The 18,692-nt window shown below is 40.4% G+C and overlaps 1 protein-coding gene across 4 annotated transcripts in view; it reads right to left on the bottom strand.

The window, feature by feature from the left end:
• BCO2 (beta-carotene oxygenase 2) overlaps nt 1–18,692 on the bottom strand; it is a 48,604-nt gene that overhangs the window by 28,703 nt on the left and 1,209 nt on the right. For all 4 annotated transcript variants that reach the window (XM_077893512.1, XM_077893513.1, XM_077893515.1 and 1 more), the window contains exon 2: nt 15,118–15,322. In XM_077893512.1, the coding sequence (XP_077749638.1) occupies nt 15,118–15,322 (205 nt within the window). The remainder of the gene's footprint in view (nt 1–15,117; nt 15,323–18,692) is intronic.

Genomic DNA, 18,692 nt, shown 5'->3' with positions numbered 1-18,692 from the left:
ATTCTTATGTTTCGATGGTTTCCTTTCCTCCTGCCATTTCTTGTTTTGCACATTTGTGCTTCTGTCCTTTTTCTTCTTGATTGTATTAGCTAGTAGTTTCTCTGTTTGGGTAATTTTCTTCCAAAAACATTATAAAGAAAATAATTTCAATAATTATTGCTATTATAATCTAAGTATCTCTAAAACCACAATACAAAAAAAAATTTAAAAAAATAAAATAAAACCACAACACAGAGTCCCAAACACAATACTCTGGGTATAACAGCAGACACTCAAGTTTCTTCATTTAAGAAACTTCATATTTTTTTCTTTCCTACTTATTTTTTTTTGTTACCACCTCATAGTATTTTTTTTTTACCACCTCATAGTATTGACTCACACTGAGCTGTCAACCAAAACGCTTAAGTAATTTTTAACACATTATGCTGTTACATTCTGAATTACTTGTGCTTGTGAAATCTCTCTTCATCTCATCTACCTTTAAAAATATTCAACTTGTTAGATTCCATCTCATAAAATCCTTCTAGATCCTATCATTCCATGTATCCATTTACTCAAACCAGCCAACTTTTCTTGAGCCCCCACTACTCTGCCAGGCTTGTGCCAAGACGAGTGCTTACAGGCACATAACTATGTCATAAAGTTGTTCTCTGAGACAACATAAAGGTGTTAACTAATACTATCTGTGCACAGAAGGAGCAACAGAATGGAAGGATGTGGGGATCGCGAAAGGGTCTAGAGGAGAGAAGACTCTGATTCCCTAAGGATGTTTGCCAACTAAAGATGGGGGAGGGGTACTCTAGGGAGAGGTGGTGACAAAGAGAAAGAAAGAAAGAGAGAGAGAGAGAGAGAGAGAGAGAGAGAAAGAAAGAAAGAAAGAAAGAAAGAAAGGGAATTGAAGGCATGTGGTGATCCTGGAGAAACATCCAGTTAACAAATCCGTATGTGGGCAGCTGTCAGTGGCTGGTGATGGTGGAGAAATCAGTCAGCGCAAGATCTATCCACACTTAGAGCTCAAAGACTTCTTTTTTTAAAAAGATTTTATTCATTTATTCATGAGTACACACAGAGAGACAGAGAGAGAGAGACAGAGAGAGAGAGAGAGAGAGGCAGAGACACAGGCAGAGGGGAAGCAGGCTCCATGCAGGGAGCCCGATGTGGAACGTGATCCCTGGACTCCAGGATCATGCCCTGGGCCAAAGGCAGGCACCAAACCACTGAGCCACCCAGGGATCCCCAAGCTCAGACTTTTAACAGCAACGTATGCAGTTTTGAAACAGGAAGAATGAAATAGGCAGATGTGCATTTTAGAAAGGTCACTTGGGACACACAGTAGAATGGAGGACAGAATGAGGAGCATCCAGATTCGGAGAAACCAATAAGGAGACCACGCAACAATTCAAGTGAGAGATTATGAGAACCTGAACTGACATAGTATAATTAGAAAAGGACAAATTCCAGAAACAAGTGAGATGACTGATAGGATAAAAGCAGCGACAAAAACGCAAAGTACAGTCATACCTGAGAGATAGAGATACTTTCACTGAGATGGAGAACATGTGAAGAGCACAGAGTTCCATTTTGAACAAGAGTCAAGCTATTTGAAGCCATCAGAGTAAAGATGTTCTACAGCCCATTGGCAAAGTTACAGGTGCTAGAGCACAAGAGATGGGGACTGGGTGGGAGCTGCATGTGTGAGAGTATCTGTGTGTGACAGGCACAGGCAAGGTGCAAATAAGACAGTAACTACCACGTACTGAGTGCTTAACTAAGCATGTTACCACATCCTTTCCTATATATATAAATCTATAACATATTTTAACTCATATATAAACATAAAATATTATTTTAATATTTATCTCACACATGCATTAATCCTGTGAATAGATATTATTACCATTTTAAGGATGTAGAAACCAATGTACAGACTAAAAACACGCCAGGGTAACAGGGCTGGTAAGTGGCAGGAAAGGGATTTGAATTCAGTGCTGACCCCAAATCGTGGGATCTTACAACACCCCAAAAATTAAGGTGAACTATAAAAAGTAATTTGGCAGGAAAGGGAGTGGGGAGAGAAGGCACTGAAGGGAAAGAAGAAAATGAAAATGTACTGACTGCCAATTCTTGTTAGCCACTGACTGAGGTACTTTTTATGCATTGTCTCCTTTAATTCTCATGCCCAATCACTAAAATCTGTATTATTAGCCCCATTTCTCATGGGAAAACTTGCTCAAGACCACAGCACTGATAAATGGCAAAATGGGATCTGAATCCACTCCATCTACTCCAAAGAATGTATTATTTCTACTATATCAAAGAAAGCATATAATGATAGAAGAGGAATACTCAGGGCAGAGGCTGGTATGTATCAATACCAAAGGCACAAGTGAAGTGAGATGAAGAACAAAAAATTTATTTTAGAATGAGAAATCTGATGGGTAGAAAAAAAATCAGGAGAGGACACCTGGGTGGCACAGTTGGTTAAGCGTCTGCCTTTGGCTCAGGTCCTGATCTTAGGATCCTGGGATCAAGTACCAGGTCAGGCTTCTTGCTCAGCAGAGTCTGCTTCTCCTTTCCCCGTGCCCTTCCCCTCCCCACACTCGTGCTCTCTCTCAAATAAATAAGTCTTTAAAAAAAAAGGGGGGGGGGGCAGCCTGGGTGGCTCAGTGGTTTAGTGCCGCCTTCAGCCCAGGGCATGATCCTGGAGACCCAGGATCGAGTCCCACGTCGGGCTCCCTGCATGAAGCCCGCTTGTCCCTCTGCTGTGTCTCTGCCTCTCTCTCTGTCTCTCGTGAATAAATAAATAAAATCTTTAAAAAATAATAAAAGAAAAGAAAAAGAAAAAAGAATCAGAAGAAATTGGTCTGGAGGAGTTCAGGGATGAGAGAATTTTAAGACAGGCAGTCGATAATGTTAAACACTATTGAAAAGTCAGGCTAAGGATTGGAAACCTCATTTCATTTAATAATTACATAGGCTTGGTGACCTTTTTGAGAACAGATACTGTAGAGTGGTGTGTTAGTCAGAGGGCCGTGAACCAAGAAGACATGAGGAAGCAGGTAAACAGAGGCAGTGAGGGAGGAGAATGGATATTAGCTGAAGGGGAAGGTACAACAGCCAACGAAGGTGTTTTAGCGTGAGAGAGCATCTGGAGGCTGAGATGAGGAGTTGGTGAAGGAGAAACAGACACAAAGGAGGGTGTGAATGATGTGGCAAGGTTTCAGAGGAGAAGACAAGGGCCATTTGCTCCTCTGATCATGAGAAGGCAGGAAGAGGCACTTTTGTGGAGAAGTTTGGGAAGAGGGTAGTGGACAAAGCTCAATCAAGTCTGATGGCCCTCTTCACTATGAAGTAGGCTTTACTGTGCCTGTGACATTGAGAGGGACAGACGGAGTAAAGGAGGCTTCAGGAAGGGATGCTCTGAGAAGCTGGGAAGAACAGTGAATGCTAACCATGCCCGGCAACACCAGATTCAGCTGGGGCTGCCAAACATGCTGCTGTTCTTGAACCTGCCAGCGGGTTATGTGGTCTCCCCTGGAACTGCTGGGCAGGCCTGCACTGAGGGAAGACGGGATGGGTGCATCCAGGACTGGCAGTGGTCAGAGGGGATGTGGGGATCCCCAAGTAGAGGAAGCATGGACAGTGGTGAGAGTGGGTTTGAAGTAACAGACGGTGGGATCTGTACCAGGGACAAGTCAGAGGAGCATTGATAAACAGAGGACAGAGAAGACAGAGGAGGGGAGACCCTGAGGAGATTGAAATTACGTGGGGGACAAGCAGACTCTGCTAAGCACAGAGCCTGACACAGGGGTCGATCTCATGACCCTGAAATCATTGACCTGAGCCAGAATCAAGAGTTGGATGCCTAACCCACTGAGCCACCCAAGTGTCTCAACACTGAAAACAAGTTTGATGGGAATGAAGGAGTAGGGACACTGGAGTGCTGAACGGAGAGCTGAGTCTCAGAGTTCAAGATATCAAGGGCAGGACGATTCTGTGGCATAAGTTCCATGATGTAGATGTAGCCTTGTCGTTGTGGCACAGAGGGGAGAGTCACTGCAGTGGGGATGGGAGGTCCTGAAGTCAGTCCAGGACAGTGGTAGGTATGAAAATGCTAAGCATAGTTCCCATTCCACCCAAATTCATGTCATTTTAAAAACTCATAAGCATGGAATCATTGATATCATTGCTTAAATCACTGATGAAATCAGTGAAATATTTTTGATTGAAAAAGGGCTCTTAATTGAAGAAGACTGTCACTACTATGTCTGCATGTTGACAGAGACTCCTGAATGGCATCTCACAAAGGGACCAACACTCATGACTGAGTGGGGCTACTCTCATCCATAGGTTGGGGTCCCCCGGCTTTAGTTCTCCACCGGCCCAGGAAGTCTGATCAGGGGGGCCAATCACTAAACCAAACCTCTACTTTGACCTGAAGGCATATGTACCTCATATGCAAGGGGAAGGCTAGATCCTGTCCTTCTGTAAATGCCTACTGCCGGCTCTAAAAAAATGGACCAGCCACATTACCACTTCCCCCACAAAGATGTTTATCTTTAAAGAGGCATGTAAAAAAAAGGGGGGGGGCATGTAGTACAAGCCTAGGCCATGAGCAGCCCTGCTGCTTAGTTTTAAAATTTATTAGAGCTACTTTTGCAGCAGATGAAAGACCATATGCTTTTGCAAGAGACTGTTACTCTCTCAGGGTTGGACTAGTTGTTTTATTTTTCTCTTCCTCCTCCCTCTTCTTTTTGCCTTATAATCTTTTTCAAATTATAACTTGCATGGAATCAAGATATGGAAATAGAAAAAAGCTCAACTCTGCTGATTAGAGCCAGGGGGATCCACAGGCCAGCTCATTCACCTTCTTTTTCTCTGCCTCCAAACCACCTACCATCCAGCCATAAAAATAATGGTCATTCAGATTTCATAGCAACATGGGTTAAAAGGCTTATGATAGCATGAAATTTTTTAAATAAGGGCAAAAAAATCAACTACTATCCAAGATATAAAGAACCCACACAGCTCAATAGTAAAAATAATTAATTAATTAATTAATTAATAAACAATTCAATTAAAAAATGGAGAGATCCGAGTAGATGTTTTCCCAAAGAAGACATTCAGATGTCCCAGAGGCACATGAAAAGATACTCAAAATCACTAATCATGATGGAAATGAAAATCAAAAAAAAAAAAAAAAAAAGAAAAGAAAATCAAAACCACAATGAAATAGCACCTCACAGTTAGGATGGGTAATATCAAAGAAATGACAAGTGGCAAGTGTTGGTGAGCTGTTGAGAAAAGAGAACCCTCATGTACTGTTAGTGGGAATGTAAATGGTGCATCCACTGTGGAAAACAGTATGGAGGTTCCTCAAAAATTAAAAACAGAATTACCGTATGATCCAGTAATTCTACTTCTGGGTATTTATCTGAAGAAAATAAAACACTAGCCCCAAAAGATATCTGCATCCCCTCATTCATTGTAACATGATTTACAATAGCAAAGATACAAAAACAATCTGTGCATCAGTGGGTAAACCCATAAAGAAGATAAAGTACATATATATATATACAATGGAATATTATTCCATCATAAAAAAGAAGGATATCCACCATTTGTGACAATATGGTAAAGGCATTTTGCTAAATAAAAAAAAAAAATCAGGTGTTAAAAGACAAATACCACCTGATCTCATTAATACAAAGAATCTTTAAAAACAAAACAAAAAACAAAAAAACCCAAGTTCATAGAACAAGACAGGTGGTTGCAAGAGATGAGGAGGAGGGGTAAGTTAGGTGAAATGGGTGAAGGAAGTCGAAAAGTACAAAAATAAGTAATGGGAATGTAATATACAGCATGGTGACTATAGTCAATAATCTATATTGCATATTTAAAATTACTAAAAGAAAAAAACCTTAAAAGTCTTCATAACAAGTAAACACTATGTGTGGACAGATGTTAACTAGACTTACTCTGATGATCATTTGCAACACATACAAATATCAAATCATTACGTTGTACACCTGAAACTGTTATGTTAATTATACTTCAATAAAAAAATTCTACACACAATATGATTATAATTATTTAAAACCAATCTATAGAAATGGGGTAAAGCCTAGCAGGAAATACACCAAAGTGCTACCAGGATATGGTCCACATTCCCCCCAACCACCATCTCCGCTCTGTTCGATAATTTTTTTTTTGATAATTTTTTTTAATAATAAATTTATTTATTATTGGTGTTCAATTTGCCAACATACAGAATACCACCCAGTGCTCATCCCGTCAAGGGCCCCCCTCAGTGCCTGTCACCCATTCACCCCCATCCCTAGTTCGTCTCCCAGAGCTAGGAGTCTTCATATTCTGTCTCCCTTTCTGACATTTCCTACCCATTTCTTCTCCCTTCCCTTCTATTTCCTTTCACTATTATTTATATTCCCCAAATGAATGAGACAATATAATGTTTGTCCTTCTCCGACTTATTTCACTCAGCATAATACCCTCCAGTTCCATCCACGTTGAAGCAAATGGTGGGTATTTGTCATTTCTTTTTCTTTTTTTCTTTTTTTTATTTTTTTGTATTTGTCATTTCTAATGCCTGAGTAATATTCATTGTATACATAAACCACATCTTCTTTATCCATTCGTCTTTTTATGGACACCGAGGCTCCTTCCACAGTTTGGCTATTGTGGACATTGCTGCTATAAACATCAGGGTGCAGGTGTCCTGGCGTTTCATTGCCTCTGTATCTTTGGGGTAAATCCCCAGCAGTGCAATTGCTGGGTCATAGTGCAGGTCTATTTTTAACTCTTTGAGGAACCTCCACGGTTTTTCAAAGGGGCTGCACCAGTTCACATTCCCACCAACAGTGTAAGAGGGGTTCCCTTTTCTCCGCATCCTCTCCAACATTTGTGGTTTTCTGCCTTATTAATTTTCCCCATTCTCACTGGTGTGAGGTGGTATCTCATTGTGGTTTTGAATTGGATTTCCCTGATGGCAAGTGATGCAGAGCATTTTCTCATGTGCGTGTTGGCCATGTCTATGTCTTCCTCGGTGAGATTTCTGTTCATGTCTTTTGCCCATTTCATAATTGGATCGTTTGTTTCTTTGCTGTTGAGTTTAATAAGTTCTTTATAGATCTTGGAAACTAGCCCTTTATCTGATATGTCATTTGCAAATATCTTCTCCCATTCTGTAGGTTGTCTTTTAGTTTTGTTGACTGTATCCTTTGCTGTGCAAAAGCTTCTTATCTTGATGAAGTCACAATAGTTCATTTTTGCTTTTGTTTCTTTTGCCCTCGTGGATGTATCTTGCAAGAAGTTACTGTGGCTGAGTTGAGTTCAAAAACGGTGTTGCCTGTGTTCTCCTCCAGGATTTTGATGGAATCTTGTCTCACATTTAGATCTTTCATCCATTTTGAGTTTATTTTGTGTATGGTGCAAGAGAGTGGTCTAGTTTCATTCTTTTGCATGTGGCTGTCCAATTTTCCCAGCACCATTTATTGAAGAGACTGTCTTTCTTCCAGTGGATAGTCTTTCCTCCTTTATCGAATATTAGTTGACCATAAAGTTGAGGGTCCACTTCTGGATTCTCTATTCTGTTCCATTGATCTATGTGTCTGTTTTTGTGCCAGTACCACACTGTCTTGATGACCACAGCTTTGTAGTACAACCTGAAATCTGGCATTGTGATGCCCCCAGCTATGGTTTTCTTTTTTAAAATTCCCCTGGCTATTCGGGGTCTTTTCTGATTCCACACAAATCTTAAAATAATTTGTTATAACTCTCTGAAGAAAGTCCATGCTATTTTGATAGGGATTGCATTAAACGTGTACATTGCCCTGGGTAACATTGACATTTTCACAATATTAATCCTGCCAATCCATGAGCATGGAATATTTTTCCATCTCTTTGTGTCTTCCTCAATTTCTTTCAGAAGTGTTCTATAGTTTTTAGGGTATAGATCCTTTACCTCTTTGGTTAGGTTTATTCCTAGGTATCTTATGCTTTTGGGTGCAATTGTAAATGGGATTGACTCCTTAATTCCTCTTTCTTCAGTCTCATTGTTAGTGTATAGAAATGCCACTGATTTCTGGGCATTGATTTTGTATCCTGCCACGCTACCAAATTGCTGTATGAGTTCTAGCAATCTTGGGGTGGAGGCTTTTGGGTTTTCTATGTCGAGTATCATGTCATCGGCGAAGAGGGAGAGTTTGACTTCTTCTTTGCCAATTTGAATGCCTTATATTTCTTTTTGTTGCCTGATTGCTGAGGCTAGGACTTCTAATACTATGTTGAATAGCAGTGGTGAGAGTGGACATCCCTGTCTTATTCCTGATCGTAGGGGAAAGGCTCCCAGTGCTTCCCCATTGAGAATTATATTTGCTGTGGGTTTTTCGTAGATGGCTTTTAAGATGTTGAGGAATGTTCCCTCTATCCCTCCACTCTGAAGAGTTTTGATCAGGAATGGATGCTGTTATGTAAAGTTTTGTTGGCATTTATCCTACAAAAATAGAATATTTTAGTATGAATTTGCTGAATAAGACCATGGACTCTGTTTTTATACTATGGCCTGATTTTAAAGGTCCAAAACAAATTGTTTTTAAAAGTTTGCCCTTGTGCTAAAGTGCCAGTGTATGTATAATTGATCTGGTTGTAAACTATATTTCAAAGTAAATCCTAGTGTAATAAGTTTTATATAACTAAAGGTTTTAAGCTGCTAAAACACTTCCTATTTTTAAGAGATGTGAGATGCAGTATGGGACTAATTTTTCTTTCTTAAGCCCAAAGATTAAACTATTAAAGGTCCCTCCAACCCTAAAGATTCATTCTGGCTTTCAATAATTTTTGTAATCTATAATATGAATATAGTTTAGTGTATGATGTCAGTATATATTTTGTTACTAGTCCAAGTGCAACCCAGGGGACCATTAATGCAAAAGATGTAATTTCTTGCATAATATCTTGAAACGTGTTTTACCTAAATATAAATTTATCCAACATTAACTTACAAATCTGTATGGGAGACTCAATTTAAAAATTATTAAGTGCCCTATTCTAATTTGGTGGCCTTTTGACATTTTAAAGCAGAATGGCCAAATTGTATTTCTCCAGTTAAACGTAGATTGAGGTGATATTGCTCAAGTCAAATAATGCTATCCTAAAGTTTACATAGTACTTCATGTACATTTGTGAATTTCAAGCATGAAATTAAAAAATAAAATTGCCTCTTCCCCCCTCCCAAAAAAAAAAAAAAAAGGAATGGATGCTGTATTTTGTCAAATGCTTTCTCTGCATCTATTGAGAGGATCATATGGTTCTTGGTTTTTCTCTTGCTGATATGATGAATCACATTGATTGTTTTATGAGTGTTGAACCAGCCTTGTGTCCTGGGAATAAATCCTACTTGGTCATGGTGAATAATTTTCTTAATGTACTATTGTATCCTAGTGGCTAGTATCTTGTTGAGAATATTTGCATCCATGTTCATCAGGGATATTGGTCTATAATTCTCCTTTTCGGTGGGGTCTTTGTCTGGTTTTGGAATTAAGGTGTTGATGGCCTCATAGAACGAATCTGGAAGTACTCCATCTCTTTGTATCTTTCCAAACACTTTAGTAGAATAGGTATGATGGTTTCTTCTTTAAACATTTGATAGAATTCCCCTGGGAAGCCATCTGGTCCTGGACTTTTGTGTCTTGGGAGGTTTTTGATGACTGCTTCAATTTCCTCCCTGGTTATTGGCCTGTTCATGTTTTCCATTTCTTCCTGTTCCAGTTTTGGTAATTTGTGGCTTTCCAGAAATGCGTCCATTTCTTCTAGATTGCCTAATTTATTGGCGTATAGCTGTTCATAATATGTTTTTAAAATCGTTTGTATTTCCTTGGTGTTAGTAGTGATCTCTCCTTTCTCATTCATGATTTTATTAATTTGAGTCTTCTCTCTCTTTTTAATAAGGCTGGCTAATGGCTTATCTATCTTATTAATTCTTTCAAAGAACCAACTCCTGGGTTCGTTGATCTGTTCCTCAGTTCTTCTGGTCTAGATTTCGTTGAGTTCTGCTTGAATCTTTATTAACTCTCTTCTTCTGCTGGGTGTAGGATCTATTCGCTGTTTTTTCTCTAGCTCTTTAGGTGAAAGGTTAGCTTTTGTATTTGAGTTCTTTCCAGTTTTTGGATGCTTGTATTGTTCCTTCCAGTTTTTGGATGCTTGTATTGCGATGTATTTCCCCCTTAGGACTGCTTTTGCTGCATCCCAAAGATTTTGAACAGTTGTATCTTCATTCTCATTAGTTTCCATGAATCTTTTTAATTCTTCCTTAATTTCCTGGTTGACCCTTTCATCTTTTAGCAGGATGGTCCTTAACCTCCACGTATTTGAGGTCCTTCCAAACTTCTTGTTGTGATTTAGTTCTAATTTCAAAGCATTATGGTCTGAGAATACGCAGGGGACAATCCCAATTTTTGGTATTGGTTCAAACCTGATTTGTGACCCAGTATGTGGTCTATTCTGGAGAAAGTTCCATGTGCACTTGAGAAGAATGTGTATTCAGTTGAGTTTAGATGTAAAGTTCTGTAGATATCTGTGAAATCCATCTGGTCCAGTGTATCATTTAAAGCTCTCGTTTCTTTGGAGATGTTGTGTTTAGAAGACCTATCGAGTGTAGAAAGCGCTAGATTGAAGTCACCAAGTATAAGTGTATTACTATCTAAGTATGTCTTAATTTTGGTTATTAATTGATATATTTGGCAGCTTCCACATTCGGGGCTTATATATTGATGATTGTTAAGTCCTCCTGTTGGATAGATCCTTTAAGTATGATATAGTGTCCCTCTTCATCTCTCACTACAGTCTTCGGGGTAAATTTTAGTTTATCTGATATAAGGATGGCTACCTGCGCTTTCTTTTGAGGACCATTTGAATGGTAAATGGTTCTCCAACCTTTTATTTTCAGGCTGTAGGTGTCCTTCTGTCTAAAATGAGTCTCTTGTAGACAGCAAATAGATGGGTCCTGCTTTTTTACCCAGTCTGAAACCCTGCGCCTTTTGATGGGGTCATTAAGACCATTCACGTTCAGAGTTACTATTGAAAGATATGAGTTTAGTGTCATCATCATATCTATTCAGTCCCTGTTTTTGTGGATTGTTCCATTGGACTTCTTCTTAAAGGGGAATTTTGAGAGTCCCCCTTAAAATTTCTTGCAGAGCTGGTTTGGAGGTCACATATTCTTTCAGTTCCTGCCTGTCTTGGAAGTTCTTTATCTCTCCTTCCTTTCTGAACGAGAGCTTTGCTGGATAAAGTATTCTTGATTGCATGTTTTCCTCATTTAGGACCCTGAATATATCCTGCCAGCCCTTTCTGGCCTGCCAGGTCTCTGTAGAGAGGTCTGCTGTTACCCTAATACTCCTCCCCATAAAAGTCAGGGATTTCTTGTCTCTTGCTGCTTTATCTTTGGAATTTGCAAGCTTAACTATTAAATGTTGAGGTGTTGAACGGTTTTTATTGATTTTAGGGAGGATCTATTTCCTGGACCTGAATGCCTGTTTCCCTTCCCAGATTAGGAAAGTTTTCAGCTATGATTTGTTCAAATACATATTCTGGACCTCTGTGCCTTTCAGCGCCCTCAGGAACCCCAATTAAACGTAGGTTTTTCTTCCTCAGGCTGTCATTTATTTCCCTTAATCTATCCTCATGGTCCTTTCATTGTTTGTCTCTTTTTTCCTCAGTTTCCCTCTTTGCCATCAACTTGTCTTCTATGTCACTCACTCGTTCTTCCACCTCGTTAACCCTCGTTGTTAGGACTTCTAGTTTGGATTGCATCTCATTCAATTGATTTTTAATTTCTGCCTGATTAGATCTAAATTCTGCAGTCATAAAGTCCCTTGAGTCCTTTATGCTTTTTTCTAGAGCCACCAGGAGCTTTATAATAGTGCTTCTGAATTGGCTTTCTGACATTGAATTGTAATCCAGATTTTGTAACTCTGTGGGAGAGAGGACTGTTTCTGATTCTTTCTTTTGAGGTGAGGTTTTCTTTCTAGTCATTTTGCTCAGTGCAGAGTGGCCAAAAACAAGTTGCATTGGGAAAAAGAGAAAAAGAGAGAAGAGAAAGAAGGAAAGAAAAGAAAAAAAAAAGAAAAAAGAAGAAAAAAAAGAGAAGAAAAAGAGGAAAAAAATAAAGAAAGGAAAATAAAGGGGTGGGGGAAGCAAACAGAAATCAAAAACCAAAAAAAAAAAAAAAAAAAAATCCCCCAAAAAACCAAGGGGGAATATCCTCTGATTCTGTATAGTGTAAGTCCCTTGACTTCCCCTGGAACTTTCCAGTGCTGCTTGGTCAATAATTTGTTTTTCCCCCTTCCGTCTAGCTGGTCTTCTGGGGGGAGGGGCCTGTTGTGATTTTCAGGTGTTAGGACTTGGGGGAGTTTCTCTGCCCCCTGCCTGGTGCAGGGCTCAGTAAGTGATGTTTATCCTGTTTATCAGGTGAGGCCACTGTGAGGCTCAGTGGGGGTTGTTTACCCTGTGAGGCCCCAGGAGGAACAATCACAGTGGCAGCGGCCAGCCCTGGAGCCCTGGATTCAGCTCCCACAGTAGCTACAGAGCTCTCAGTCTGCAGGGGCCTGGATGCTCTGGGGGAGGGGCCGCTGATCTGCTCAGCTTGGGGCAGGAGGGTCCTTGCTGTCCTGTGCCCTCCGGGCCTCTGCCTGTCCCGGGGGGAGGCCAGATCCTGGGCTGTGTCCCTGGTGTCCTGTGCTCCCAGGCCTGCGCTGTTGGATTTGCGCTCCTGGCCGCGCAGCCCCTTATCTGCGGAGCCGCAGCCTGAGCCCCTCCGAGCTGCTCCCGGGTCCAGCCGTGCCGCGGGCTGAAGCCCTTTAGGGAGCTCGGCGCACTCTCCCCAGGGCACAGGTGTCTGTTAGTGTCCCAGGGAGCCTGAGGGCATCCCCGCCCCTCCTGGGGTCCTGCTCTAACTCCCTGACAGCGCCTTTCCTCCGGGAAGATTGGTGGAAGCCCCTGCTTCTCCGGGAAGATTGGTGAAGCCCCTGCTTCTCCAGGATGGTGCTTTCCTGTCCTGGGGGCACTCGCCCTGGCCTTAGCCCAGCTCCTCACGGGGCCCCTCCCCCTTGGATGCCTTTTGTTTCATTTCTCCACCCCCCCCCACCCACCCCCCGTCTTTCTACCTAGATAGAAGCGTTAACTCTTCTCACTGTAGCATTCCAGCTGTTCTCTCTTTAAATCTCAGGCCGAATTTGTAGATTTTCAGGATGATTTGAAGGTTATCTAGGTAATTTGGTGGGGACAGGTGACTTGGGGACCCTACTCTTCCGCCATCTTGCCCCTCCCCCATTCTATATTTCAAAAAGTTTTATATAAGTAAAAACTTTTATAACGAAAAAAAGTTTCTGGGATCCCTGGGTGGCACAGCGGTTAAACGCCTGCCTTTGGCCCAGGGCGTGATCCTGGAGACCCGGGATCGAATTCCACGTCAGGCTCCCGGTGCATGGAGCCTGCTTCTCCCTCTGCCTATGTCTCTGCCTCTCTCTCTCTCTCTCTGTGTGACTATCATAAATAAATAAATAAATAAATAAATAAATAAATAAATAAATAAATAAAAAAGAAAAAAAAAAGTTTCTAATGTTCGAAAATGTTTAAAGGGACACTTAATTGGCTCAGTGGTTGAGCATCTGCCTTTGGCTCAGGTTGTGATCCCCAGGTCCTGGATTCGAGTCCTGCATCAGGCTCCTTGTGGGGAGCCTGCTTCTCCCTCTGCCTGTGTCTCTGCCTCTCTGTATGTCACTCATGAATAAATAAAATCTTTTTTTTTAAAAGTTTAAGGCAAAGAAGATTCCTTCCTTACCATAGGGGTTTCTTTAATCATTTCATGTCCCTACTAAACAGAGTAATAATATACTAAAGAATCACTGGTGTTTTTCATTTATTTATATGTATTTATTGAGAGCTATTTAAGAACAGGCCAAAAAAAAAAAAAGAACAGGTCACTGTCCTAGATACTGGGGATATAGGGTGAAGAAGAAAAAACTTTCTGCCCTCATGGAATTTATATTCTAGTGGAAGAACACAGCCAATAAAACAACAAATAAACAACAACAACAAATACTAGGCATTGACAGTGCTATGCATAGAATTAAAATAGGTAACACCATTTTTAAAAAAGATTTTATTCATCTAGTTGGGGGGAGGGGCACATGAGCAAGGGGAGGAGCCGAGGAAAGGGACAAACAGACCCTGAGCCAAGTGCCAAGCCCATCACTGGGCTCCATCACATGACCCTGAGATCATGACTGAACCGAAGCCAAGAAACCAAGAGTCAGGCACTCAACCAACTAAGCTACACAGACACCCTAATAGGTAATATAATTAATAATAGCATTTTTAGATTGGGATATCAGGAAAGGCTCAAAGGACATTTGAGCTGATATCTGAATGACAAGAATCAGACTTGGGAAGACAGATAAGGGCCAATGCCAAGACCCTGAGCAAAAATAAATGTGTCCAGTTTGAGGAACTGAAAAAGTCATGGTGTCTGGCGAGCACTGAGTAGGGGAGCTGTCTGAGGTGAAGACATTGCCTCTTCCTTCAGGAACTTGTGGTGAAACAGAGCTTGGTAGTCATACAGGCACTTCTCTTTTGGCATAAGCCTTCAGAGGACTCTGAATTCATAATATTCTGCAAAGCAGAAAAGTCTGAACTTTCCTTTTTTTTTTTATAAAGATTTATTTATTTTTATTTATGATAGATACAGAGAGAGAGAGAGAGAGAGAAAGAGGCAGAGACACAGGAGGAGGGAGAAGCAGGCTCCATGCCGGGAGCCCGACGTGGGACCCAATCCCGAGACTCCAGGATCGTGCCCTGGGCCAAAGGCAGGCGCCAAACCGCTGAGCCACCCAGGGATCCCCCTTTCTTTCTTTCTTTTTTTTTTTTTTTTTTTAAGAATTAAGTGTCTTATCTTTTCTGTAGACTACGGTTTTCTCACCTGTAATCAAAGGGACTGCATGCAACATTAGCCTCAGAGAGAAAACAGACTTAATGCACATTAATGCACAGAACCAGTCACACTAAAAAAAATCTAAATTGTTCTCCAAAATCAAGACTTACTCATCCTTCCCAAACTCGAATTTCCCAGGCCCAATTCGAAGTAGATAGCCACTGAGCCACTCAGGAAACTGTCCTCGGACTTGGGCAGAAACCATCTGTGGCGTCTCCTCCACCGTGGTTAGTAGTGGTGCAATACACGGGAGCCTTTCACGCTTATGGAAGACTGCCTTCTTCTGATGAGTACCTTCCATGTATTTCTTCAAAACTGTGAAGAGGAAATCAAGAGTCAAAAAATTGTACAAGATACCTGTTTCTCCAGAGACAATACTCCTACCTACTAGTAAGGGAAAAGTAAACCCAATACTAAATATCATCTCCAAATCCCTCTACCTCCTCATTCTCAAATGTCACCTCTCTGTTTTGTTTTTTTGTTTTCTTTTTTTAAGATTTTATTTATGTATTCATGAGCAACACAAAGAGAGAGGCAGAGACATAGGCAGAGGGAGAAGCAGGCTCCCTGAGTCTGATGCGGAACTCTATTCCAGGACCTCAGGATCACGCCCTGAGCCAAAGGCAGATGCTCAACCACTGAGCCACCCAGGCATCCTGGTTCTCCATTTTTGAACTACAACAATCCTTTTTTTGTATTCTTGCAGTACAAATCTGCAAGAATACCCCTAAGAATTAACTCAAGATTTTATTACTACTATCATTTCTCACAGTTGAACAATGGTCCTCTTTTCACAAGACTGAGTCTACATATTAACCTCAGATGTGCTAAAAGCAACCTCATTGTTAGAATGAAAAATGACCACTATTCATTACTATCCTAATTACATCTATGTCAGTACTTTTGATACACCAAAGTGGGATGCCAACGATTTCATAGCAATTTATGAGAATTTAGTAGGATCTGTAATTCAATTTCTTCCATTTTAGTGGCATACACATAAATGTGCATGGCATTTTCTAAAAGAAGGGTGTCATTAAAAAAAAAAGAAGAATGTCATGAATTAAATTATGCAGTGATACATGGTCTGAAATTATCTGGGCTTCAAAAGTTACGAGAAGAAAAAAATCATTACTATATAATAAGCTGGAAATTATCCCTATTATTTCATATTTATTTGATGTTCACAAGATAGTGTTGCCTAATGCATAGAGGTGGTGAGATATATTAGACTGTGCTTTATTTTATTTCACAGATCTTGAACAGTAAAATAGAAATCTAAACCAGAAAAACTGACACAGAGAGATACTATTCCTCCAAAGAAGTGAGATTTGCATTGCATGATTTTAGCAAAATATTTTACAATGTTATATCTATTATCCCATTTCTTTCAAATCTTTATAAAATTCAGTTTAGAGTACATGATTCCTTCTACTTTCCTATAAATAACAATTCAAACTCAACTATTTCCTAATTTCCAAAAAAAAATGGACTCATCTATCCCTAAGGAAATGCTAGTATTGTTCAAACTCTATCTCAAGTGCTACCTCCTTTAAGAGGAAGTCTAGTGTAATATTTGATAAAAATACTGGCCCAGGTTCTTCTGCTGGGCTCCAGATTGCTTAGGTTCAAATCCTGGCCTCCCATTTTTCAAATAAATAGCCTTGAACAAGACAACCTCTCTGTGCTCTGTTTCCTCCGTTCTAAGATGGGGATAATAATAATTCTTATTACTTCTAGGGCTATAAAAAATAAATGAGTTAGGTTATGTATAGGTTTTAGAACAAGGTTTTAGAAAAAATGTTACCTATCATTATTTATATAGCTTTCAATGATCAACCCAACAAGACCTAACATCATTTTCCTTCAAATTATTTACTCATTCTACAAAGTGGTAACTGGTAAGGGATAAAAGGTATGTGAATTTGATGTAAAGGAACTTGTTCCCTAGTAAATGGACATACAAACAGACCATTTGTACTGTAATCAGTGTTTTGTTTGAGCACTATTTCTCAAGGTATGATCTGAGGACTACTTGGAACAGAAATACACGGTATTACTGCTAAAATGCAGATTAATGGTCTCCAGACTGGACCTAAGCAGAATCAGATACAGCAAGCAAGTATTCTTAGGCATACCAAAATTTGAGAACCCCAATATTAGAGGTATAAAGAGGATACTTTGAAAACTTGGAGGAGGAAACCCTTAGGTATTTATCTTATTACTTTCATTTATATTATGCATATTCATCTCACTCTCCTCTTAACATTAAAATAAATGTCCTGAGGTCAGTGATTTTAGTCCTCACACTTAAATAGAAACTGAATACCCAGATTGGACATTTGTCTGAATAGAGATTCATGAATTTAAAACACCTTGCATTTTAGAAAAAATGTATATGTCCATATGTTTTGTACGCCATAGCATTTTTTTTTAATTTTTATTTATTTATGATAGTCACAGAGAGAGAGAGAGAGGCAGAGACACAGGCAGAGGGAGAAGCAGGCTCCATGCACCCGGAGCCCGACGTGGGATTCGATCCCGGGTCTCCAGGATCGCGCCCTGGGCCAAAGGCAGGTGCCAAACCGCTGCGCCACCTAGAGATCCCGCCATAGCATGTTATTGGCAGTTTTTTGTATACTCTTCAAACTTTCCATGGCACTTGATATTGTGATCTATACCTCTTTAAACCCTTTTCTATTCTTGGTTCCTGAAAACACTGCATTTTTCTAACTTCCCTACTCCCTCTTTGTTTGCTTTACGCTAGCTTCACTTACTAGCTGACAACCTTGGGTAAGTTACCACTCTGAGCCTTAAGTTTTTCAATGGTAATATGGGGATCATAGAGTGAAAGGAGGATAATATTTCCCATTTGTATTTGTTGTCAGAATTACATATAATAAGAGTAGTTTCCCTTAATTGGCTCCTCTTCTTATCTCCTCTTGAGTCTGACCTTGGACCTTTATTCTTTATAATCTCAGCACACCTCCCTGGTAGTCTCACCAAGTCCCTTAATTTTACCAAGTACTTCTTGCAGGTGACTCTCAACATGCCAAAAGAGAATTATTCATTTTCCCCTTTCCAAATCCATTTTCTCCACCGCTAAATCATCTAGCTTCAAAATCTCTGTGGGCCTTGAATTCGTCTTCTCCACTGGCCCCTCACATTCACTAAGTGGTTAAATTCTGACTATCCCCAGACAGGACCAGGAAGAGAATGCTAAGGGGATGATATGTGGTGGCCAGTATAAACTATTAGGGCTGAGAAGTTTACAAGGTTATCTGGGGAAATCCTTTGTAAAGATTTTTGCTAGTCCACCCCACCTGGGCAGCACCCCCCCCCCAATTTTTCTTCTGCCTGAACCTGTCCTCCTCAATCTCTCTTACCTATCCAGTCACTTCCTTTCTACTGTCCTAATTTAGGCCCTCACATCCTCTTAGAGGATGTTGGCATAGCCTCTTACTTGGAAGGAGAAACTAGATAGGGAAGCTATCTACCATGCAGAGCCTCTGACTGGGTGGGCCTCGTGATCGCTTGATCCCTTGGGATGGCCAGAGGCCACAGGTCAATTGTCTCCAGCTCTAAAGGATCCCATCCAATTTACTCCAATGTAAGGTAAAAATATTATCATTTTCTATGTGTGCTATGATGTGAAAAATTTCGGGAAGCACTGCTACAAAATTAA

The sequence above is a fragment of the Canis aureus genome, chromosome 3 (assembly GCF_053574225.1).
Source record: "Canis aureus isolate CA01 chromosome 3, VMU_Caureus_v.1.0, whole genome shotgun sequence".
NCBI classification, from domain to species: domain Eukaryota; kingdom Metazoa; phylum Chordata; class Mammalia; order Carnivora; family Canidae; genus Canis; species Canis aureus.
Note: the sequence above shows the minus strand (reverse complement) of the source record. Positions and strands in the feature narration are given on the sequence as shown.